We start from the raw sequence: 24,403 nt of genomic DNA on the forward strand, positions 1-24,403 counted from the left end.
GAATCTCAGTTTTGATACCAGGTTCCCATGAGCCAGTCTCCAGCAGCCTGCAGCCTGTGTTGGCCCTTTGACCGCAAGTCACCAGGTGGTCTGCTGCCATGGTCACCATGCTTTTCCTTCTCAAACGGGGAGGGGGGTGGTGTTTCTTCCTATTTCTGATGCCCTGCGCTGATCCACTGCTTCCCCGGAGTCTGTAACCCCTCAATGCTGCTGCCGGGACATGCACCGCCATCTTGGGCACAGACTCCGCGGTCGCAAGATTTTAAATAAAAACAATGTTGGCTCCTTTAACAGGTCTTTGAAACAGAGGTGTTGACATTATGGCTGGAGTTACAAACCCAAAGGACCCCAAAACCCAGCAGCAATAGATATTCACCATGACAAATAATTACTTAACTACCCAACTTAACCCCCCTTCTATTTCTAAGTGCACGTACATGTAATGTGTGTGTAAATTTAAGAAAGTTCTTTGGTTCACAGTCCAATCTCACTTCTAATTCTTCGAAGTTCTCTGGTTGCAGGCAATTCTTATAGTGTGCACAGAATTTAACATGTATAAAGTTCACCAGGCTTTGGTGCTTGAAAGATAAATGGTTACTGCTCATGTTCTTGTAGGTTTGCAGAGAGAGATGTGTAGTCCCAGGATTTCCACAACTGATGTACTTCCAACAGCCATTTGAGTGTCTTGCTGACGAAACTTGTCCTTTCAGGGTTCTCCAGATGATAACCTCTTTCTTTCAGGTCACCACAGAATTCCTTTCTGTTCCACTTATTCCAAGAAAAACATCAGACAGATAGCACTTCCAACCATCCGGCACTCTGGAGCTTCTGTTTCAGTTCCAACCAGCTTCTCCTGGCTTGTTACAGCTTTCTGTGTCACAAACAGTCCAAGACTCCCTTCCCTCTCTCTCTGAGACTCTTTCTCACTTGCAAAATCCCTTACCTTCTCCAGCAAACAATAGTTCTTCTTTTGATTAATCTGTTGTTTTAGGTAAACAATAATCTCTCAATAACCTTTCTGTGAAGAGGTATTAGGACCTGTCTCTTGCTGTGGCTTTAAAGACAATAGTCCATTCATTCACTTCAATTAACAGCCACTTGTGAAATGTGCATAGCATTTTCCATAGTTTCTGTAAAGTGACTGAATATGAATTCTTCAGTATTTCAAATAGTATCTGTTTTAAAGTGTGTGTATGTAACCTACTCTACTTTTCCCAATTTATCTCCCAAAAACATTCCCAAATATTCCATCACACCAGGCGGTTGGATCTGCTGAGGAGCACTGTGTCTCTGCCTTCTCCATTCCCCAGGTCCGCACCAGCAGCAGGGCTGCCACTTGATGCCAGCTCCCTCAGTGAAAGGTCTTGCTCAGGTTTGGCATTATGAGGCCCAGAGGTTCACAGCACAGAACAAGGTCATTCTATCTGTTATGTCCATGCCAGCAGCCCCAGGTTACAATAGCACTAAACTCAACAGATTTGTTCGCTCTCCTTGGAGAAGTATTTACCCAGGTTTTCCAAGGAATATTCCCCATTCAATCACCATGACCGAAAATTCCTTTCCTTGCAACCCTCTCTCAGCACAGAAATGGGCCCTTCAGCCAACTACATCTATATTGATCCCAATTGCCTGCCCTAGGATCATATCCTTCTATGTCATGACTAGTCAAATGTCTGTCTGTAGGGACCTGCATCTGATTCTGCCACATCAGTTGGGATTTCCAGATATCAACCAGTTTCTGTGAAAAAACTTGCCCCTCAGATCACTATTAAAAACTCTTCTTCTCACTTGACTGCTTGTTTTTTGAGACTCCCTGGATGGGGAGAAAAAAAGATTCTAATGATCTGCCCTATCTATTGTATCTCATAATTATACAAAGTTCCATCAGGCTCCCTCAGTCTCCTTTCTCCTGTGAAGACAAGCACAATCTGTCTGATCTCTCCAATCCAGGTGATCCTCCTCTGCACTCTCTCCAATGCTCTCACACCTGTCCTACAGTGTGGTGACCAGAACTGCACACAGTGCAGCCTAATCCTCTGACTCTGACCACAAAGTCAATTCTGTATGCATTTGGCTAGCTCACCTTGGATCCCGTGTGATCTCACCTTCCAGACCAGCCTAGCATGAGAGGCTTTGTTGATGCCCCGCTACAGTCCATGTAGACAGTATTTACTGTTTTTCCTTGATCAATCCTCTTGGTCACCTCCTCAAAAACTCAATCAAATTTGTGATACATGTGCTAAACTTTGCAGATAATCCTTGATGGGTCTTTGCCTTTCCAAAACTTGCAACCTTGCTGGATTATTTTATGTCCCCTGCTTATAACCTCAAGGTTATTAGATGTTGTCTTCATTTTCCACTGATCAGCTCGTATTATGAAATCATGTTGTGTGAACATTCTGTGATAAACTTCTTGAAGGTTTTGTTTCTATATCATCACTTGACATTTGGAATGGTGACATAAAACAGTTGTCATTGAAGTCCCTGTGGTTCTGTGCTTACATACATTGGTGTTCCACATGGCAGCACAGAGACCTTCCTGCTCCTACTGCCCTGATCAGGCAACCTCTTAACACACATATAGCTGCATCCCAGCTTCTCTCCCTGCTTTGGGTGCTGCCTTTCTTGCTCCATCCTTCCCTCTTAATCAGAAGGTCAGGGTTCAAGTGCAAAACCTGATGACGTAGCAATGATAATAAGGGAGTGAAACACACAGAAATGCTGGACGAACTCAGTCTCACAGCGTGTATAGGAGGTAAACCGATTTTTCAGGACTGAGTACTTCTTCAAGGTATAAGTTTCAAGGTGCTCCCAATATGGTCTTCAAGATGCTGCATTCAGTGCTCCCATTATGGTCTCTTCTACATCGGAGAGATTGGGCACAGTGATTGCTTTATTGAGCACCTTGGCTCAATACCAGGAATCTCCCAGTGGCCACACATTTCAATTCCCTGCCCCATTCCATTACCGACATATCTTTCCATGCACTGCCAGACTAAGAGCACCCACAAATTAGAGGAACAACACCTCATCTTCTATCTGGGCACCCTTCAGCCAGATGGCATTAACATTGACCTCAGGTATCCGTTAAACTATCCCTCCATCTTCTTCCCTCTTTCACCATTCCTCCAGCTCTGTCTGTCTGTCTCTCTCTTCATTTTTCCCTCGATGTCTTTTAACAGAGACAAAAACAATTCTCACATTTCCTCTTATCATATCTAATTAACTCCTTTTGGCTGTTAGGCCTGGACTCCTCCCCCTCCCATTCTTCCCCATTAATCTCTAGTCTTTAATTAAGGTGCTTGACTGACTTTTGCTTATAACGAAGAAGGGCTCAGGTGCGAAATATGATTAATATATCTTTACCTCTTTTGGACACTGTGAGACTGGCTGGGCATGTCTGTGTGTTTTTAGTAATGAGGGAGCACTGCCCTATTTCAGATGTAGTTAAACAAGAACATCTGCTGATACAATTGAGTACATCTGCTGATACATTGAGTACAATGCGCAAATGTGCAGAAGAAACTCAGCAGGTTACCTAGCATCAATGGGAAGTTCCTATGGTTGCTGTGTTACTCCAGCACATGTGATCCTTGTGATTGGGTCTGAGCCTTCAGAGAGGTGTCTAAGCCCAATTGTGCATCAGGGAGCTCGTGGCATATTGTCAAAAGGAACAGGGGAACACTCCGTGGTACCCAAGTCATTAATTATCCCTTGGTCAGCAAGGTGAGCTCATTGCTGCTGGTGAGACATTATGCCTTTCCAAAATTTACCACTGACTACACTTTAAAAATAATCATGAGCTTACTATCATATCCATTGTCCAAAGTGCATTTGCACCAAAATTCTTATTTGCTGCAACCAAACAGGTACTTTGTAAAATAAAAACAATGACAAAACATCTAAAAAAAAACTACAATGACATATTTAGGTTTAGTTAAGATTAGTTTAGACATACAGCATGGTAACAGGCCATTTCAACCCACGAGTCCGTGCCACCCAATTTACCATAGAACCATAGAAACCTACAGCACAGAAAACACTCGCCCTTCTAGCCTGTGCCAAAGACATCATACTTGCTAGTCCCACTGACCTGCTCCAATTCCATAACCTCTCCCATCCACGTATCTATCCAGTTTATTTTTAAAACTTAAGATTGAGCCCGCACTTACCACATTAGATGGCAATTCGTTCCACGCTCCCACCCCTCTGATTGGAAAAAGTTCCACTAATCTTTCCCCATTCACCCTAAAGCCATGTTCTCTTGTATTTATCTCTCCTAATCTAAGTGGAAAGAGCCTACTCGCATTTACACCCAATTAACCTACGTCCCCTGGTACATTTCGAATGGTGTGAGGAAATCACAGGCCCCAGGGAAAACCTACACCGACACGGGGAGAATGTACAAACTCCTTATAGACAGCACGGGATTCAAACCCCAGTCCCGATTGCTAGCACTGTATAGGCGTTGCACTAACCACTAAATACACCGACCATTCTGACCAATTGGATTAAAAAAGACAATAAATACAAAAAAAATGACAGTTATCCCAGTGCAAAAAAAGTGACAGCAATGGTAAAGGCGGTCCTTCTGTGGTGCCATAGCAGTCCCTGATTAGTGTAACAAGGGGAGGTTCAAGAACCTGATAGCTGTTGGAAAGAAGCTATTCTTAAACCTAGAGGTGCTAGTCTTCAGGCTTCCATACTTGCCTGAAGGGAGCCGTGAGAAGAGGTTTGTGACCAGGGTGATGGGATCCTTTATGCTGTTGGCTTCTTTCATGAGGTAGCACCTCACATATCTGTCTGCAACGAATGGGAGGTCAGAGTCAGTGATGGACCTGGTTGTGTTTGTAACTTTCTGCATTCTTGGGTTCTCGAATCCCCAAACCAGGCCAAGATGCAACCAGTCAGTATACTCTCCACAGTGCACCTGTAGAAGTTTGATAGAATATCTGATGACATGCCAGATCTCCTTAGACATTAGGAAGTAGAGGTGTTGACGTGCCTTCTTCACAGTTGCCTTGATGTGCTGGCTCCAGGAGAAGTCTTGCTACTGATGTGGGCTCTTTTGAGTGGACAATGCTCGTGAGAGCATTCTCTTGACTGTAGTTTGCTCTTACCTGCAGCACTTGCAGCTTCCCACTGGACCTCCTCCAGACTGTGCTTCCCCTGCATCTCCATGTCACACACCAAAGACAAGCAGATGCACTTTAATCATCTTCAACTTCCTGTTCCATAGATGACTGGTGTCCCAATCAGAGCAGCCAAGAGAATGCAGCTCAACATCCGCATTGAGGCTATGGACTATGTTGTGTAAGCTATTGTCTGCCTTCAGAGTCATAATCAGAATTTATTGTCATCCTTCTGGGATAGCTGGGAACCATGGTTGTTGGCTACAGGATTTACTCAAGAACAAAGGTAAAAAACAGGAGGAGGTTATTCACGCCCTCAAACCTGCTCCACCATTCAATGGGATCAACTCCCCATTTGCACTGTTTTTACACACCCCTCGACTCTTCAATCCATTTTAAATACTTCCAATGAACCAGAATACACCACCTTCAGGGTCGATAATTCCAGAGATATACTACTCTCTGAGAGAATGGAGGGTAATCCCCTCAGATCAAATGGCATAGTCTGCTGTGGGGTGGGGAGGGGGTGGGGGATGGGAGTTGGGGGGCAAGGGAAGAGATTTCTGGTGCTCTGGACAAGTGAAGTACCAGATGACTGGAAAATGACAAATATGGGTCCCCTTTACATGATGGGGAACAGGAAAAGCAGGTAATAAGAAATGGGAAAAAGGATTATGAAAGTAAATTGGCACAAAATATAAAAACAGAAAGCAAAAATTTTTATAAATATATAAAACGGAAGAGGGTGGCCAGAGTTAACATAGGTCCCTTGGAGGATGAGAAAGGAAAACTGGTAGCAAAAAATGAGGAAATGGCCGAGGCATTAAACAAATATTTTGTGTCAGTATTTACGGTGGAAGACACGTCCAGCATGCCCAAGTGCGGAGTTAAGGATGCGAATGTTGGGGAGGGCCTTGATAAAATAGTTGTTACAAAGGAAGTAGTGATGGAGAAACTAATGGGACTAAAGCCAGACAAATCACCTGGTCCTGATGATATGCATCCAAGGGTTCTGAAGGAAATGGCAGAAGTTGGTCATTGGTGGTCATATACCAAAATTCCTTGGATTCTGGGCAGGTCCCGGCAGACTGGAAGACAGCAAATGTCATGCCACTTTTTAAGAAGGGATGTAGGCAGAAGACTGGAAATTATTGGCCAATTAGCTTGACATCTGTAGTTGGAAAAATGCATTAAAGATGAAATAGTGAAACTTTTGGAATGTAAGGGTTCAATCAGGCAGACACAGCATGGTTTTAGAAAGGGAAGGTCTTGTTTGACAAACTTGTTAGGATTTTTTGAGGATATAATGGGTGCGGTGGATAGAGGGGAACAGATTGATGTTGAATATTTGGATTTCCAGAAAGCGTTTGATAAGGTGGCGCACAAGAGACTTATCAATAAGTTACAGGAAAGTGGAGTTCGGGGAAGTATATTGGCATTTATTGAAAATCGGTTGTTTGACAGGAGGCAGAGAGTCGGGAAAAGTGGGAGTTTTTCAGGTTGGCAGAGAGTGGTAAGTGGGGTGCCGCAGGGGTCGGTGTTAGGCCCCAATGTAAGTTCATCATTTACATTGATGACTTGGAGGAGGGGACAAATTGTGGTGTAGCCAAGTTTGCGGATGACACCAAATTGAGTGGAAGAGCAAATTGTAATGAGGATGTGGAGAGTCTGCAGAGGGATATAGTTAAGCTGGATGAGTGGGCAGATGGAGTACAATGTTAGTAAATGTGAGGTTATCCACTTTGGCAAGAAAATTAAAAGAGCTGAATATTATTTAAAGGGTGAAAAACTACAGCATGCTGTTGTGCAGAGGGACTTGGGAGTGCTTGTGCATGAATCACAAAAAGTTAGGTTGCAGGTGCAGCAGGTTATCAAGAAGGCAAATGGAATGTTGGCCTTCATCGCTAGAGGAATTGAATTCAGGAGTAGGGAGATAATGTTGCAACTGTATAAGGTACTGGTGAGACCGCACCTGGAGTACTGTGTCCAGTTCTGGTCTCCAAATTTGAGGAAGGATATACTGGCTTTGGAGACAGTCCTAGGTTGATCCCTGGGATGAAGGAGTTGACTTATGATGAAAGATTAAATTGTCAAGGATTGTATTCGCTCGAGTTCAGAAGAATGAGAGGAGATCTTATAGAAACATATAGGATTATGAAGGGTATGGATAGGATAGATGTAGGAAGGTTTTTTGAGCTGGCCGGGGAAACTAAAATGAGAGGACACAGTCTCAAGATTCGGGGGAGTAGATTTAGGTCAGAGATGAGGAAAAATAGTTTTTCCCCAGAGAGTAGTGAATGTTTGGAATTATCTAACCAGGGAAGTGGTTGAGGCTGCTTCATTAAACATATTTAAAATTCCGTTAGATAAATTTTTACATGATAGAGGAATTAGGGGATTTGGGGAGAAGGCAGGTAGGTGGAGTTAGGTCATAAATTAGATCAGCCATGATCGTATTGAATGGCGGAGCAGGCTCGATGGGCCATTTTTGGCCTACTCCTGTTCCTACTTCCTATGTTCCTACTTGACAAGGTCTTGCAAGAGTCATGGAGTCACAAAGCATGATTGACGATGGATGTAGAATGCACAAAACCTTTCCCCAAGATTAGAGGGAAATAAAACTATCGGTTTAGGGTAAAGGATAGTCTGAGGGTAGAGCTTCTTCTGCCAGTGAATGCTGAGTATGGTGGTGGGAGCAGAGCCACTGACAGCCATCGAATCACCCAGGTGTAGAAGAACTCTGGAAGCTTGGGTTACTGTGGTGGGACAAAAGTTAGTGGCATGGAATTTGTGGGCTAAATGGCCAGTTTCCATGCTGTGTGACTCAACAATAAGGAATTCTTTCACAGCTCAGCCATCAGCTCCATTCTATTATGTCCCCTTATTCAAGACTCCCACTCCAAGTTCAAGTTTTTATTGAATGGCTGGGGAGGCTGAGAGGCTAAATGACTGACTGAAACTCCAATTTTCTTCCAGAGTCACACAGTGACTCAACCTGACCACACCGTCCTCACACATCCCACTTGCCTGTGCTTGCCCCATATCCCTTTCAACCCATCCTATTCATACATCCATTTTTCTTAAATATTGCAATAGTACCTGCCACAGCCACCTCCTCTGGCAATCTGTCAAAATGTTACCCCTCAGGTTCCTTAAATCTCTTCCCCTCACCTTGAACCTATGCTCTCTGGTCACCAATTCCCTACTCTCTGGCAAATCTATTCCTCTCAAGATTTTGTATACCACTGTGAGATCATCCCTCTACCCCCAGGAATAAACCCCTGGCCGAGTCAATCTCTCCCTATTACTCAGGCCCCTATGTTCTGGCAACATCCTCGTAAATCTCTGCCCCCGCTCCAGCTTGACGACATCTTTCCTGTAGCACGGTGACCAAAACTGAACGCAATGCTCCAAGTGGGGCCTCAGTGACGGCTTATACAGTCCAACTGCAACATTTCTCTGCCCTCTTGGCCAACCTATCAAGATAGTGCTGCAATCTTTGGCAACTGTCTTCACTATCTACAATACCAGATACTCCAGTTCCATGAGTTCGCAAAGGGCTCCTTGTGTGCCCTCAGTATCTCTATATTAACCGACAACTCTGCACTTACCTGACATTTCTTCAGGTTCCCTTCAACTTCCAGCGCTGAAAAGTACCATCAATGAAAAACAATTGACATTCTCCCTTTTCCCACTGTCACTCTCAGCTAGGCTGGTACCCACCAAATCACATTCCAATTAGCAAACCCCAAAGTTGTAGCAATGAACGGTTATTGCAATTGAGGGAAGAGTGTGTGGGGGTGTGTGTGTGAGGGTGTGTGTGTGTGTTTATGCAGTGCGGTAAATGATCACGAATTTTTTGCACGAGTATTTCAACAGTCCCTTTTAATATATTTATTTGCAGTCAAACCAGTCGAATAAGAACAATGATAATGCCAGTGGTCTTTTTAAATGAGGTGAGTCACATAACATTTTGAATCATAATATAACTGTTCCATTATGTCATTAACCATTGCCATTTTTTACTATTTTGTGTGTGTGTGTATATATCTGCCTAACTCTCCATCCTGTCTATATCCTGCTGTAACCTATGCCACCTTCTGCACTATTCACAACACTTTTTTTTAATCATCCATAGACATTACCCCTCCACTTCTTCACCCAAGTCATCTATAAAAATCACAAAGAGCAGACTAAATCCCTGCAGAATTCTATTTGTCAATGACTTCCAGGCAGAATACATGGCATCTACTATGATCCTCTGCTTTCTGAATCCACACAGCCAAGTTTCTCTGCATGCCATGCCTCATGACTTTCTGAAATTAACCTACTATGGGAGACCTTGTTAGATGCCTTACTAACACTGAAACCATTCATCAATCTCACAGCCTGCATTTAGAATCTATTTTCCAGCCTGGCAGCCCTGATTTTAATGCTACTGTACTGAATGGAAAGGGTCCTCAATAGGCAGCTCTGTTAGTGTAGCATTTAGAGCCACACTGTTACAGTGCCAACAATTGGAGTTTGAATCCCGTGCTATCTGAACGGAGTTAGAACATTCTAGATTTAGACAAATGCAGCATGGTAACAGGCCATTTTGGCCCATGAGCCTGTGCTGCCAATTTACACCCAATTGACAGACTAAATAAAATTTAGGTTACCATGCTGTATACCTAAATTAAAAAAAATAGAATTCTTTGAACCCTCTTCAAGCCACACTCCTAGTGAATGTCATCAAGAGTGCCAAGGGAAACACCAGTGATCTTCTCAGCTGTTTTGTTGACCCTCTGTATTGACCTATGGCCCAAGGCTTTGCAGCTAAAGATGCAGCCAGACAGGATACTCTCAAATGTGCTCCTGTAAATGTTGTCATTATGAGGGCTGGTAGCCTTGCCCTCCTCAACATCCCGACCGGAACCATTAACCATCTCTCCCCGCAGATGCTGCCTGATCTGCTAATTCCCTCCACCTTCTGCTCTTCTGCTTGATTTCAGCATCTGCAGCTCTAGCATCTTCAACTCTGAGAGTGTAGCTGCCTCAGGAATGGACTCCATGGAGCAGAGACAAGTGGTCTTTCATAGGGTCTTACTGCTCAGCTATTTCGCTGATGGACCCATACAGGAGAACCCACAGAGGTCCCTGGGGAGGAACAGATGGCACAGAGCACCAGAACAGCAGACTCCCTGAGAAGGAGAAACCTTGGCAAGGACCCCACAGGGAAGGAGACCACTGCAGTGGACCACAGGCTATCAGAGATGGCTTGTGGGAACCAGGGGTTAGGACTGGGATCAGTGAGGGTGCCAGTAGCAAGAGGGTTCCCAAAGGGGCTCTGGCACTGACAGATTCCTAATCGCACTGGGGGTCCAGAACCAGGAGCTGGGGGCCACTACTGGAATGGACAGGAGGCCGTGTGGCTGCAGAGGTTGTGGGAGCGCAGGAGTTTCTGAAAGGACTCTCTTTTTCTCATTGATAGGAGCGCCGAGCTAGTGGCACCTCTTTGTGTGTGGTTATGGCAGGAAAACATGACGAATGTTGTGAACTATGTACATGACAAAGATGGAATCTTGAATCTGTGAAGCAATCCTGATCAGGAAAGGATAAGTTGAAGGGAGCAAGTTACTACCATGAGAAGGACTTCAAATACTGGGAGGAGGTGATGAAAAAGAGGCAACTGTACTTCTGAGTTTACTCTCATACACATTATACAATGTACAGACACACCAAAATTCTTATTCAGTAAAGAAAATCTACACGAGTAAATGAATTGAAATAAATGAAAAGAAACAATAAATACATAGGATTGATAATAAATATTCACAGTAATCCCAGAACAATAAAAAAGTGGTTTTGCATGAGTACTGACAGTCCTTTTGTGGTGTCAGAGCAGTTCCTGATCACTGTAACAGGGGGAAGTTCAAGAAGTTCAAGAGTCTGATAGCTGTTGGAAAGAAACTGTTCTTGAACTGTGGTGATCCAGTCTTCAGGCTTCTGTACTTCTTCCTGAAGGTAGCAGTGAGAAGAGGTTGTGATCAGGGTGATAGGGGTCATTTATGATGTTGGCTGCCTTCTTGAACCAGTACCTCACATACAGTGCCCTCCATAATGCTTTGGACAAAGGCATTTGCTTTATTGGCCCCTGTGCTCCACAGTTTTAAATTACAGCACTTTTTATACATAATCCCCTCATTTCAGGTCACCATAATGTTTGGGACATTTGGCTTCACAGGTATTTGTGAGTACTCAAGTATGTTTAATTGCTTCATTGGTGCAGGTATAAGAGAGCTAGCCTCGCTTCTAACCTTTTGATTGTAGACCGCGTGGGTTAACGGGCCTATTGCCACAACAAATGGCCATTCCAAGATGGCACAGGCCTCCCTTCATTGCCAAGAAGGAGCCCGCATTTAACACCACATGCAAGTAAGGAGCCCTCTGCTCCTGTGTAGGCTGGCTAAGGAGTGACACTGAGACACGATGATGTCACTTCAGGAAGCCGGCGGATACGACACCGGGTGGGCATTTCCAACAGGGCAAAGCAGCAAATTCAAACAATAAAGTCAGTACTCGTCTCATTATTCAGTAGCACTGCCGAAGCAGTGATGATCCCAACACAGTTCTTATGTTTTGGAACTAGCATCGATCACAACAAAATACAGCAATTGGCTGAATCCACAGTTGCAGCGTCTGTGACCAATGTGGTGGGCGAACATCTCCCACCTTTCTGGGCAAGCCAGCCCAGGAACTGGTTGCAGCTGGCTGAGTCAGGGGAATTGTTTCGGAGGACACCAAGTTTTGGAACGTTGTCAGCGTTCTGGATGCCGCCACAGCTGACAAAATAAGTTCCTTCATAGAAAACCCACCAATGGAGCGTAAGTATGAGCAGTTCCGATGGTTTGTCCTCGACACCCTAGAGCTCAGCCGGCACGAGTAGGCCATCCACATACTCAACATGCAGGGCCTGGGCGACAGGAACCCCTCGGAACTAATGCATGAGATGGTGGCCCTGGTGGATGAGCTTACAGACTGTTTCCTGTTTGAGGCCCTGTTCCTCTCGAAACTTCCAGTACATGTATCCTCGGCAGTTTTGGACATGGATTTCAGCGCCCCGCACCTCATAGCCAAGGAGGAAGACAGGCTGTTTCATACGCTACAACAGAGCTCTTTCCATATGCAGCTGGTCTGCGCCATCGGCACCGCCACACCAGGCGAACCCACTGGAAGCACTAATGGTAGCTACAGCACAGCAGCAATGCGACGGGCACACAGAGAAGAACAGTGAGTAATGTTTCTACCACCATCAATGGGGCAGGATTGCCCAGTGGTACACCCCACCGTGCTTGTACCCCACTGCCAAATCCAACATGGCGACAGGAAACAGGCAGGCCGGCCGTCAATACTGGTTTCGATGGTAGGCACTCAGAAAGGCCTACTCTGCCTCTGAGACCAGAGGATGAAGATGGACTTCTCGTTGACACGAGCGCGGAAATCAGCCTCATCCCACCCACATACTTTGAGGCGAGGAACAACACCAAGGGCCTTCCCCTGCAATTGGCCAGCGAGTCCTCCAACCCCAACTATGGGACCCAAATGGTTACCATCCACGTTGCAGATGTTTTCCAATGGGAGTGCACCATTGCGACCATGGGACAGGCACTACTCTGTGCGGATTTCCTAGGAGCTCACAAACCGCTGGTAGGCATGACGAGATGCTGGTTAGTGAACGCCACCACGTTTCAGTCTCTCCCCCTCACTCTGCGGCGCCACTCCTTCCTGCTGTTGGGAATCCATGCCCTGGACCGAGATGAGTACGCCTGCCTACTGGCCAAGTACCCAGCCATATTGGCCCTGAACTTTCACAACTTCAACCCGCCACATGGCGTGGAGCACCCACACCCCCGGTGCATTCAACGGCCCGGCGCCTCCCACAGGACAAGCTCCAACAAGCCAAGGCTGTGTTCGCTGTCATGGAGGTGTTCGGGATCATCTGCTGTTCTAACAGCCCATGGGCCTCCCGACTCCACATGGTGCAGAAGAGTTCTGCAGTTAGCAATCATGCGGTGACTACTGACATCTAAATGAGGCAACAGTCCCGGATAGGGACCCCATCCTACACATCCAGGAGTTTGCCACAAGGCTGCAGGGTATTCTCTAAGGTGGACCTAGTGAAGGGGTACCACCAGATCCTGGTACACCCCAGTGACGTGCCGAAGACAGCTATCATCACATCTTTTGGCCTCTTCGAATTCCTAAGAATGCCCTTCGGACTCAAAAATGCGGCCCAGACATTCCAGCAGGTAATGGACATGGTCGGAAGGGACCTTGACTTCATCTTTGTCTATCTAGATGACATCCTTATCGCCACCCCCGACGCCAACACCCACAGGACACACCTCACCCTCCTGTTCGACAGAGTGCAACAATTCAGGCTCGCAGTGAACCCAGCCAAGTTCCAGCTCAGCCTACAAACAATAGACTTTCTGGGACACCGCATCACCCCAGAGGGTCCCATGCCACTGCCCGACAAGGTTGGGGTGATTCAGAATTTCCCTAAGCCGAACACGACCAAAGGACTGCAGCAGTTTCTTCGACCATCGCTTCCTCCCGTGAGCGGCCACCCTCATGCAGCCACAGTTTGAACTCATCAAGCTTGGTGAAAGACACTGCAATGGATGCTGGAGGCCACGGAGGCTTTCCATGCCACCAAGTCAGCCCTGGCAAGGGCCATGGTGCTGGCATACGCAGATCCCATCTTCCCCCTGGCCCTCACAACAGGTGCTTCAGACAGAGCGGTGGGTGCGGTGCTAGAGTAATGGGTTGACGAGCCCTGGCAACTCCTCGCTTTCTTCAGTAAGCACCTTCAAACACCAGAGCTCAAATACAGCGCGCTCAACCGTGAACGCCCTGTACCTGGCAATATGGCATTTCAACTACATGCCAGAGGGGAGAGTGTTCACCGCTTACACAGTCCACAAACCATTGACCTACACGCTCTCAGACGCATGGTCAGCAAGTCAACAATGGCACCTCTCCTACATATCTGAGTATCAATGCAGTGGCCGATGTGCCATCCAGGCTCATGATCGCCTCAACCTTGAGAGGACTCAATGTCGCCCAGCTTGCCAAGGACCAGAGGGAGGATGCAAATGTCCAGGCATACCAGATGGCCATCACCAGCCTGAAGGTCAGCAATTTCTGCCCTTCACCAGGAGAACTGTCCCTGCTGTGCAACATCTCCACTGGATCCCCAAGGCTAATCTTCCTGTGACCTGGTAAAGGCGGGTTTTCGAACAGATCCACAGTTTGTCTCATCCTTCCATAAGGTCCGCAGTCCAACTGCTGTCGGGCAAGTTCATGAGGCATGGGCTCTGCCAAGACATCACCCTGTGGGCTCAAACCTGCTTATAGTGCCTGTGCTCCCAGGTGCACCGGCACTCTAAAACCTCCTTGCAGACTTTTGAGCCAGCACAACGCAGGTTCGAAAATGTCCACGTCATTGAAAGCCGCCTTGAAAGCCCCACTGACTGGAGCGAAATGGATGGATGAGCTCCCGTGGGTACTGCTTGGAATCCGCAAGGCACCGAAAAGGGACCTGCCAGCATTGTCCACGAAGATGATGTATGTTGCACCTCACTCCATTCCAGTGGACCTACATTTCAACCCCCCCATCCCCCATTACCATCCTGACACAGCTTGCTAGCCAGCCAGCCACATTCCAGCAGAGTTGCAGTTTACCCATATGTCTTTGTACGCAGAGGACAACAAGGAACACCCCTACTGTGCCCTCTTCAAGGTACTGTGGAGAGATGGTGTGTTCACGTTGAACTTTGGTGGCCAACAGGACAGATTCACAGTCGACTGCCTCAAAGCCCCGAACCTGGACACTGAACTACTGGCCCCAAACCTCCAGGTCACATGCAGATTTAGACCACCCAAAGACTGTAAGTCAGACCGCACAAAAAGTGGTGGCGATTCTGGGGGGGGGGGGGGGGGGGGTTTGGTGGTGTAGTGGGCCGAGCGACCACACTGGTTAACAGACTGAATTGCCACAACAAACGGCCATTCCAAGATGGCGTGAACCTCCCTTCACTGCCAAGGAGCCCATGTTTAGCACAACGTGCGAACTAAGGCACCCTCCACTTCCACGTAGTGGACCACCGGCTAAGGAGTGACACCGCGAAGCGATGACATCACTTCTGGAAGCCAGCAGACACGTCACCAGAAGTGGGCATTTTCAATGGGGCAACACAGCAAATAAACACAATAAAGTCAGTCTTGGTTTCATCTTCGTACTGTATGGACATCTCGTTATTCAGTAGTGCTGCCAAAGCAGTCGCTACACGATCACCTTTGGAGTCTGTCGTTGCCATTTTTCAACACGAGGATCAGAGTTGTGCCAAAGAAAGTCAAAGAAGCCATTATAAGGCTGAAAAACAAGAATAAAACTGTAGGAGACATCACCCAATAGGATGACTAAAATCAACAGTTTGGAACATCATTAAGAAGAAAGAGCGAACTGGTGAGCTCAGTAATTACAAAGAGTCTAGTATTCCAAGGAAAACTTCCACTGCTGGTGGCAGAAGAATTCTCATCATAATGAAGAAAAATCTCCAAACGTATGTCCGACAGATGAGAAACATTCTTCAGGAGGCAGGTGTGAATATATCAATGACTATTGCCTACAGAAGACTTGGTGAACAGAAATACAGAGGCTACGGTACACTGCAAGATGCAAAATGCTTTGGATGTTTGGCAGTTCCTTTACATCTTCATAGTTTTCTCTTGCCATTGTGACAGATTATGTTATATTTTATATTGTACAGGTACACAATCCTTTATCCAGACATCTAAAATCTGGCATTTTTTTCCTGGTGCTGGTACAGCGGAGGGAGAGAGACACTCTGACTATGTTGTGTGGGGGGGGGGTAGACGGCAGCACGACTCGGGTGGGCGAGGGGGGAGAAACGGCAGCGCGACTTGGGTGGGTGAGGGGGAGAGAGGCAGCAGCGTGACTCGGGTGGGCGAGGGGGAGAGAGAGAGATAGCAGCGTGACTTGGGTGGGCAGGGGGGAGAGAGATGACAGTGTGACTCGGGCAGACAGGGGGAGGAGAGAGACGGCAACGCAACTCGAGTGGGCGAGGGGAAGAGAGACGCCAGCACAACTGGAAGTGGGTGATACGGCAGTACAATTTAGGTGGGCTTAAATCTGGGGCAGCTGGCTTTTGTTCTGAAATCCGGAAAAATCCGAAATTCGGAACACAAACACGAACCCCAAAGATTCAGATAAAGGATTGTGTACCTGTATATGGATATGTTTTAAAGGAGATAAATTGTGGCAGGGTTTTAAAGCAGGTCACATACAAACACCAAAACAGATCTCATTTTAAATACTGGAGCTCTGCTCAAGCCAGACAGGTCCGGCTCCGAATGCCTTTGCAAAAACTTTGGGGAGTGCCCAAGGGACTTCACTAATGGATTGTTGTTTTGAAAAGCAACAGATGAAAGAACTCGGAGGAGTAGGTTCAGAGCTGCAGACTGTCTGAGTGCAGTTTGCTGTTCTAAGAGGGTGATGTGGTTTTGCAAGCAGAGAGAGTCAAACAGGTTTTTATCTCAGAGAGAGAGAGAGAGAGAGAGAGAGAGAGAGAGAAAGAGGATTCAGTTCCACAGTAGCTGGAACTGGAACATGGCTAGCTTGTGGAAAAAAATCCCATTTTGAAGATGGATTGTGAGTGCTTTGTTGAGCCTGGTCAAAGCCCTTGTGGTCCATACAAGGGGAGAGGACTAGATTTGAAGAAGTGCCCCATCAGGGTTTTCCAGATGATAACCTCTTTCTTTCAGGTCACCACAGAGTTCCTTTTTGTTTCCCTTATTTCAAGTGAAACATACAGCCAGTCCTCTCCTCTTGTATGGACCACAAGAGCTTTGACCAGGCTGAACTAAGAACTCACAAACCACCTTCACAATGGGGTTTTTCCACAAGCTTGTCCCAGTCCCAGCTGCTGGTGAACTGTGGAACTGAAATCCTCTCTCTCTCTCTCTCTCTCTCTCTCTGAGAAAACAACCCGTTTGACTACCTCTTAGAACAGCAAACTGCACTCAGACAGCCTGCGACTCTGAACCTCGGGTTCTTTCATCTGTTGCTTTTCAAATCAACAATCCATTAGTAAAGTCTCTTGGGCACTCTTCAAAGTTTTTGCAAAGGCACTCGGAGCCAGGCCTGTCTGGCTTGAGCAGAGCTCCAGTATTTTAAATGAGATCTGTTCTGAAGTGTTTGTATGTGACCTGCACTAAAACCCTGCCACAATTCATCTCCTCTAAAACATATTCATATCTTCTCTTCTTCGGCTTGGCTTCGCGGACGAAGATTTATGGAGGGGTAATGTCCACGTCAGCTGCAGGCTCATTTGTGGCTGACAAGTCTGAAACGGGACAGGCAGACACGGTTGCAGCGGTTGTAAGGGAAAATTGGTTGGTTGGGGTTGGGTGTTGGGTTTTTACTCCTTTGCCTTTTGTCAGTGAGGTGGGCTCTGCGGTCTTCTTCAAAGGAGGTTGCTGCCCGCCGAACTGAGAGGTGCCAAGATGCACGGTTTGAGGCGATATCAGCCCACTGGCGGTGGTCAATGTGGCAGGCACCAAGAGATTTCTTTAAGGAGTCCTTGTAGCTCTTCTTTGGTGCACCTCTGTCACGGTGGCCAGTGGAGAGCTCGCCATATCTTGGGAAGGCGATGGTCCTCCATTCTGGAGACGTGACCTACCCAGCGCAGTTGGATCTTCAGCAGCGTGGATTCGATGCTGTCAGTCTCTGCCATCTCGAGTACTTCGATGTTAGGGATGAAGTCGCTCCAATGAATGTTGAGGATGGAGCGGAGACAGCGCTGGTGGAAGCGTTCTAGGAGCCGTAGGTGATGCCGGTAGAGGACCCATGATTTGGAGACGAACAGGAGTGTGGGTATGACAACGGCTCTGTATACGCTAATGTTTGTGAAGTTTTTCAGTTGGTTGTTTTTCCAGACTCTTTTGTGTAGTCTTCCAAAGGCGCTATTTGCCTTGGCGAGTCTGTTGTCTATCTCGTTGTCGATCCTTGCATCCGATGAAATGGTGCAGCCGAGATAGGTAAACTGGTTGACTGTTTTGAATTTTGTGTGTGGGGGGGCTTGTAGTCATGGTGGGGAGCTGGCTGATGGAGGAGCTCAGTTTTCTTCAGGCTGACTTCCAGGCCAAACATTTTGGCAGTTTCCGCAAAACTAGACGTCAAGCGCTGAAGAGCTGGCTCTGAATGGGCAACTAAAGCGGCATCGTCTGCAAAGAGTAGTTCACGGACAAGTTGCTCTTGTGTCTTGGTGTGAGCCTGCAGGCGCCTCAGATTGAAGAGACTGCCATCCGTGTGGTACCGGATGTATACAGCGTCTTCGTTTTTGAGGTCTTTCATGGCTTGTTTCAGCATCATGCTGAAGAGGATTGAAAAGAGGGTTGGTGCGAGAACGCAGCCTTGCTTCACACCATTGTTAATGTACAATATACAATTCGTATACAATATAAAATACAACATAATTTGTCACATTATCACTCTGACATAGAATTTTGGACTCATTTATCCACAAGACCTTTCTCCAAAATTCTGCAAGCTCTTGTAAATACCTCCTGGCACACTGTAATGTAACCATCCTTTCTGTGGCTAACTGTGTCTGCATGGATTTTCCCAGGGAGCTTCATCATCTCCCACTGTTCAAAACGTACCGAGGTTTGTAGGCTAATTGGGTGTCATTGGGTGGCACGGGCTCAGGGGCCAAAATGGCCTGTCACTGGGCAGTATGTTTAAACTTAAATTTAGAGGGTGCATCTCTATTGTCATGAAATTCAGTATATTTAAATGTATGTAGCGGTTGCTACACACAAGGAAACACACCACTGGACATAGTGAAGGTTTCAGTTGAACTGTTTATTTGAATTTTGCGCACGCCCCTTTAAGGCCAACGGGAGTTCCACCCCGCGCAGCAGTGACATCACCACGTCGCGAGCTGTGGCCTAAGCCATGAGGCAATGAGCAAGCCCCAATGGCACCATCTTTCTGCAGTTGCCCCACCAGCGCAGCAGTTCATGCGGGGCCTGTTCGCTCACACAAACCCACCCCCCCCAGAACCAGCTTACAAGCCAAAGAGAAGAGCGGCTGACCCCTCTGTTTAGGTTGGGCCATCTGCACGGGTTAGTCTAAGTCCACATGCGCCGGCTTTAGTTGGTCGACTACCTCCCTGCCCCCAAGTCCAAAGTGAAAGTCTTTCCCAATCGGTGGAGCACCTTGTACAGGCGCTGCAGGGAGGCCGGGTGCGGGCAACGCCATACGAACACGAGCTCTGCTGAGGCTAGCTCTTTGGGGATGTTGGCCGGGTGTTTGCTGTGGAGGGTCATTGGTGGTGGTGCCAGCGAGGCGAGTCTGTTGTGGAGTTCCGCGAGAAGGGTTGGGATCTCACCTTTGGATTCTGTGCCCACTCTGAAAAATGACCTTGGTAGCAACAGCGGAGCACCGTAGACGAGTTCCACGGATGAAACCTGGAGGTCCTCTTTTTGAGCCATTTGAATGCCAAGCAGGACCCACGGCAGGTTGTCTGTCCAGTTGTGTCCATGAGAGCTGGTGGAAGTGCTCTACGAGTCCATTCACTTTGGGGAGGATAGGACATGGTGTGGTCGAGCTTGATCCCCAAGCGGTTTGCTAGTTGCGCCCAGATCCGGAGGTGAATTGGGCACCTCTGTTGCTGGTTTTGTGGGCTGGAACGCCGAACCGGGTGACCCAGATAGCGAGCAGGGTTCTGGCGCAGAAACCTGTGCCGCCCAATTAACCTGCACCCCCAGTACATTTTGAATGGTGGAAGGAAACCGGAGACCCCAGGGAAAACCCAACCAGACATGGGGAGAACATACAAATTCCTCACAGTGTGGGATTCGAACCCTGGTCCCTACCACTGGCGCTGTAAAGGCATTGCACTAACTGCTACACTAACTGTGTGGCACTAATCAGCTCATTACTCAATGTGACAATTTATAGAGTGGGAAGGCTGTGGTAAGTTTGAAAGACATACGTGATATTACATCACCGTATCCCTTCTTTATAATAAAAATCAAAAAATATCAAACATCTGTGTGCTTCACTTCAGCACACCATCTTTGGGATACATGGGGTAAAGCCCATCCTTGCGGCTTGGACCCTATCTGATTGAGGTTCTCTTTCTAAGCTGTGGATTTGTTGCCCTGCTGGGTTAGTGATCCATCCTCCTGCATCTCTGTCTCTTGCCCTCATGCTAGCCCTTGCCTTGATCTCCCTGGGACCGTGCCTCTTCCTGCAGGATGGGATGCCTTCCTCTGTGAAGTGTGGAAGTCTGCAGATGCTGCGAGACCCTCTGGGTTCCTCCAGCAATTCTGTGTTTTTACTGCCTTCCTCTGCAGTATGATCTGGTGGTGAGGTATGTGTTGGGTCACCGATACCTTCTGCTCCGTCTGATGTCATCGTCCAACTGTCAGCGGCAGGTTCTTCAAACCTCTTCAGAAGTGAGCCTGCCTTCTCCTCATTAAAGGTCCAAGGTTCTGTCTTTCTGTGCACATAATATGCAAAATGGGTCCATATTTGCCTACTGTAGTGACACACAAAGAGGCGCCTCTAGCCCGGCATCCCCATCAATAAGAGAAAGAGAAGGAAAAGGGGATCATCACTTCATAGACACTGAGTGTCCATGGATTTGCCGCCTGCACTCCTACAACCTTTACAGCCTCCTGTATATATATCCTCCTGTCCATTTCAGCAGGGTCCCTGAGCACCCAGTTCTGGACCTCCGATATGATCATGAGGCTGTCAGCGCCTGAGGCCCTTTGGGAGCCCTACTCGCCATCAGCATCCTCACAGATCCTGGTTCCCATCAGCCGGTCTCCAGCAGCCCACAACCTAGTGTGAGTCTAAGCCCCTCAGTGGTTTGCTGCTGTGATCACCTCCCCTGTGGTGTCCCCTCCTAGGATTCTCCTTCTCGGGGGGTGCCAGTTCACTGCTGTGGCCAGATGAAAAAGTATAACTTAATTTTAGATCAAGACATAGAGAGCTAACATTTGATAAAAGGAACCTTAAATGTTCGTCCCTTTGCAGAGTAAGCCTTGGTGACATTGTTTTACCATTCCCCTTTGTTTCATTAGAATGCTGTGATCGATAACAAATTAGCGGTGAAATTGAGAAAGGTGCTTCATACAATGAAGGTCGTGACCTACATTCCATACATCATCCTATGGATTGGAATCCTGCTTTTCTTGATTACTCTTGTGCTCCTCTTCTTCATGTGCATGTACAGAGAGAAAAAGGTATGTTTATATCTATTATCAGAATTATTTACTGTTTTGCTCATGAGCAATATATTTGTTTCAAGTTGTCTTCTGACTGTACATTTACAACCAAATGAGTTTCACCAGACCGGGATGCACGCACATACATCCACAGCACATAATAACCGTACTTTAAAACAAAAAAATAAAAAAATAAATAAATAGATAGATAGATAGATATATATATATATATAATTTACTTGTTTCATTTATGAGAGACCCAAGGTTACAGGACACTCTTCATCAATCTCACAGCCTCGGGAAGAAGCTATTTTCCAGCCTGGCCGTCCTGATTTTAATGCTCCTGTACCTACTTCTTGATGGTGGTGGGTTAAAGATACTGTATGCTGAATGGAAAAGGTCCTCAAAAATTTTTTGAGCACTTTTAAGCAACTCTCCTGGTAAATGTCTTCAACAGAGGAAAGGGAGGCCCCAGTGATCATCTCAGCCATTTTGATGATCCTCTGTATTGATTTCTGTTCCAATTGTGTTCCTATAAAATGTTGTCAATATGGATGTTAGTATCCTTGCCCTCCTCAACCTCATCAGGAAGTGTAAGCGCTGCTGCAACCTTCCTGACTAATGAGATGTTGTGGATCCAGGATAGGTCGTCCATTATATGCACGCCAAGGAATGTTGAGCTCTTCATCCCCACTTTTCATCCCTAAGATTTGAAAGCAATTTGTATATAATCTTTTCCTTTGTCCCTTTAGGAATATACACCTGTAAGTGTAAAACTGCCAAATATCAAAGCACACTGATGGTCTGGTCCCAGCCACCTGCACTATTGCTATTAAACAAACTCGCTGATTAGAAGTCCGGCCTGAATATGAAGCTGTGGCAACTTCTACTGGAACGGACCAAGACAGAGCTTTCCACCGTCTGACTTCAAATGAATAAAATGAGTTACTAATAATGTTTAAATGTGTTGTTTCCAGTTAGTTAGAAATGAAATAATTCATTATTATTAAAAATGAATCAATCATTTGTCAAAAATAAAATATAAACACTTATGTTAGATGGTTGGTGCATTCACTGTGTCTGACGTGTATCATGTGAGTTATGTTTTGAAGAAGATTCTGCCAGGATTTCAGTCATTTAGTAATTGTTCCAACACTTGAAAGTTCCCTTAGTATTCATTTCTCCAGAGACCCAAACTGCTCACCCAGGAGCTGACAGAGTTCTGAAAGATTCTGCTCCAGAACCAGAGGTACAAGGAGTTACTTTTTAGGATCATATTCACTTTTTGAAAGACAAAATCAGTTCAAAAGTTGCTATCCCTTTGCTTCATCATTGGCAAAACAAGATCAGAACTATCTGCATCCAACCCTTGTTTCTAAGCTAACTACAGCAGGTCGTTCTATTGCAGCTTTAACATGGTAAACACATTCCCATGCATTTCCTGGGAGCTAACAGTGGAGGAACTCAGTAGGTCAGGCAGCATCCGCGGAGAAAAATGGTCAATGTTTCAGCTTGGGATCTTTATTGAGTCTAAAGTAGGAAGGGGTGAAATCAAGTGTATCTGGCTGGGAGGACGTGGAATTAAAGAAGGAGTAAGAAAGGAGCCTCTATCTTCAAGGACCCCCCCACCACCCAGGCCATTGTCCGCTTCGCTTTGCTACCATCGGGGGAGAAAGGTACAGGAGCCTGAAGACGAGCCCTCAACAGCTTCTTCCCCTTCGCCATCAGATTCTGAAGAATAATGAACCACAGACACATCACTTTTTCTTCTTTTTGCACTCATTTATTTTTAAATGTAATTTAGAGCATTATTTGCACTGTAATGTTGCAAAACAATGAATTAATTTCATGACGTGTTCATGACAATAAATTCTGATTCTGAAAGAAGCTGTGAAGGAGCTAAACGGTGACAGGGTAGGACAGGAGGGGAGATAGGTAGAGGGAGAGACCATTGGGTGTGGTGGAGAAGGTTAGAGACTACTTTGAAAAGAAGTATTTCCTGACACATCCTGAGAGTATTGGCAAACAAGAAAAACTGATGTCAAGGTAGGTCTTAAAGTGTGTCAAAGAAAGGAGAGACAGAACTCCAGGAGGACATTTATAATCTTTGGGTACACCTGCTAAGGCGGAGTGATTACATTCCAAACCTCAAGAGGCTCGAGTGTTCAAAGAGTTGTTCATCTGGATAGGAAGGGTCAGGATCAGACACAGATTTGAAAGAAGAATTGTAAAATATTAGCAAAGCCAATGTAAGAATAGCAAACATAGAGATGATACAAGAATGAAATGGAGTAAGTTAGGATTGAGGAGTGGTGGATATTTTTAAGTGTAAAGTTTTTAAAAAAAATTATTTACATGGGAGTAGCCAATTCTGACCATTTAAACCCATGTCACCCAATTACAACCAATTAACCTACAACCCTGTACGCTTTTTGAAAGATGGGGGGAAACTGGAGCACCCAGAGGAAATCCAGGCAGGTCATGGGGAGAATGTACAAACTCCTTACAGACAGTGCTGGATTCGACCTCGGGTCACTAGCACTATAATGGTGCTGAGCTAACAACTACACTAATCATTCGACCGACAAAACAAGACCAGTTTGGTTTTGGAAACTACAAGTGTGAGAGATAGAGTCCAAAAGCAAAGCAATGGCAACTGCTAGAAATCTAAAATAAAAACAGAGGAGGCCAGGTATTCTCAGCTGGCCAGGCAGCATTGACATAGAGAGAAACAGAGTTAAGTCTTTAAACAGAACTTGCAGAAAGACAAACTCTCAAAACATAAATTTAGTTTTAAATTTAGACTTACAGCATGGTAACAGCCCCTTCTTGCTTACAACCCTTTGCAGCCCAAATACACCTGGAAGAAACCCAAGCAGATACAGGGTGAACGTACAAACTCCTTGCTAGATTCAAACCAGATTGCTTGTAGTGTAATATCATTGCGCCAACCGTGAACT

The 24,403-nt window shown here is 46.2% G+C and overlaps 1 protein-coding gene across 3 annotated transcripts in view; it reads left to right on the forward strand.

Moving 5' to 3' along the window:
* LOC138738975 (lysosome membrane protein 2-like) overlaps positions 1-22,500 on the forward strand; it is a 120,893-nt gene extending 98,393 nt beyond the window's left edge. For 2 of the 3 annotated variants that reach the window (XM_069890253.1, XM_069890255.1), the window contains 4 exons: positions 5,240-5,313; positions 9,037-9,088; positions 21,300-21,461; positions 22,196-22,500. In XM_069890253.1, the coding sequence (XP_069746354.1) occupies positions 5,240-5,313; positions 9,037-9,088; positions 21,300-21,461; positions 22,196-22,243 (336 nt within the window). In that variant the 3' untranslated portion in view covers positions 22,244-22,500. The remainder of the gene's footprint in view (positions 1-5,239; positions 5,314-9,036; positions 9,089-21,299; positions 21,462-22,195) is intronic. The other variant, XM_069890254.1, reaches the window with a different exon arrangement.
* The last annotated feature ends 1,903 nt before the right edge of the window (positions 22,501-24,403 follow it).

Source organism: Narcine bancroftii, chromosome 7, assembly GCF_036971445.1.
Source record: "Narcine bancroftii isolate sNarBan1 chromosome 7, sNarBan1.hap1, whole genome shotgun sequence".
NCBI classification, from domain to species: Eukaryota; Metazoa; Chordata; class Chondrichthyes; order Torpediniformes; family Narcinidae; genus Narcine; species Narcine bancroftii.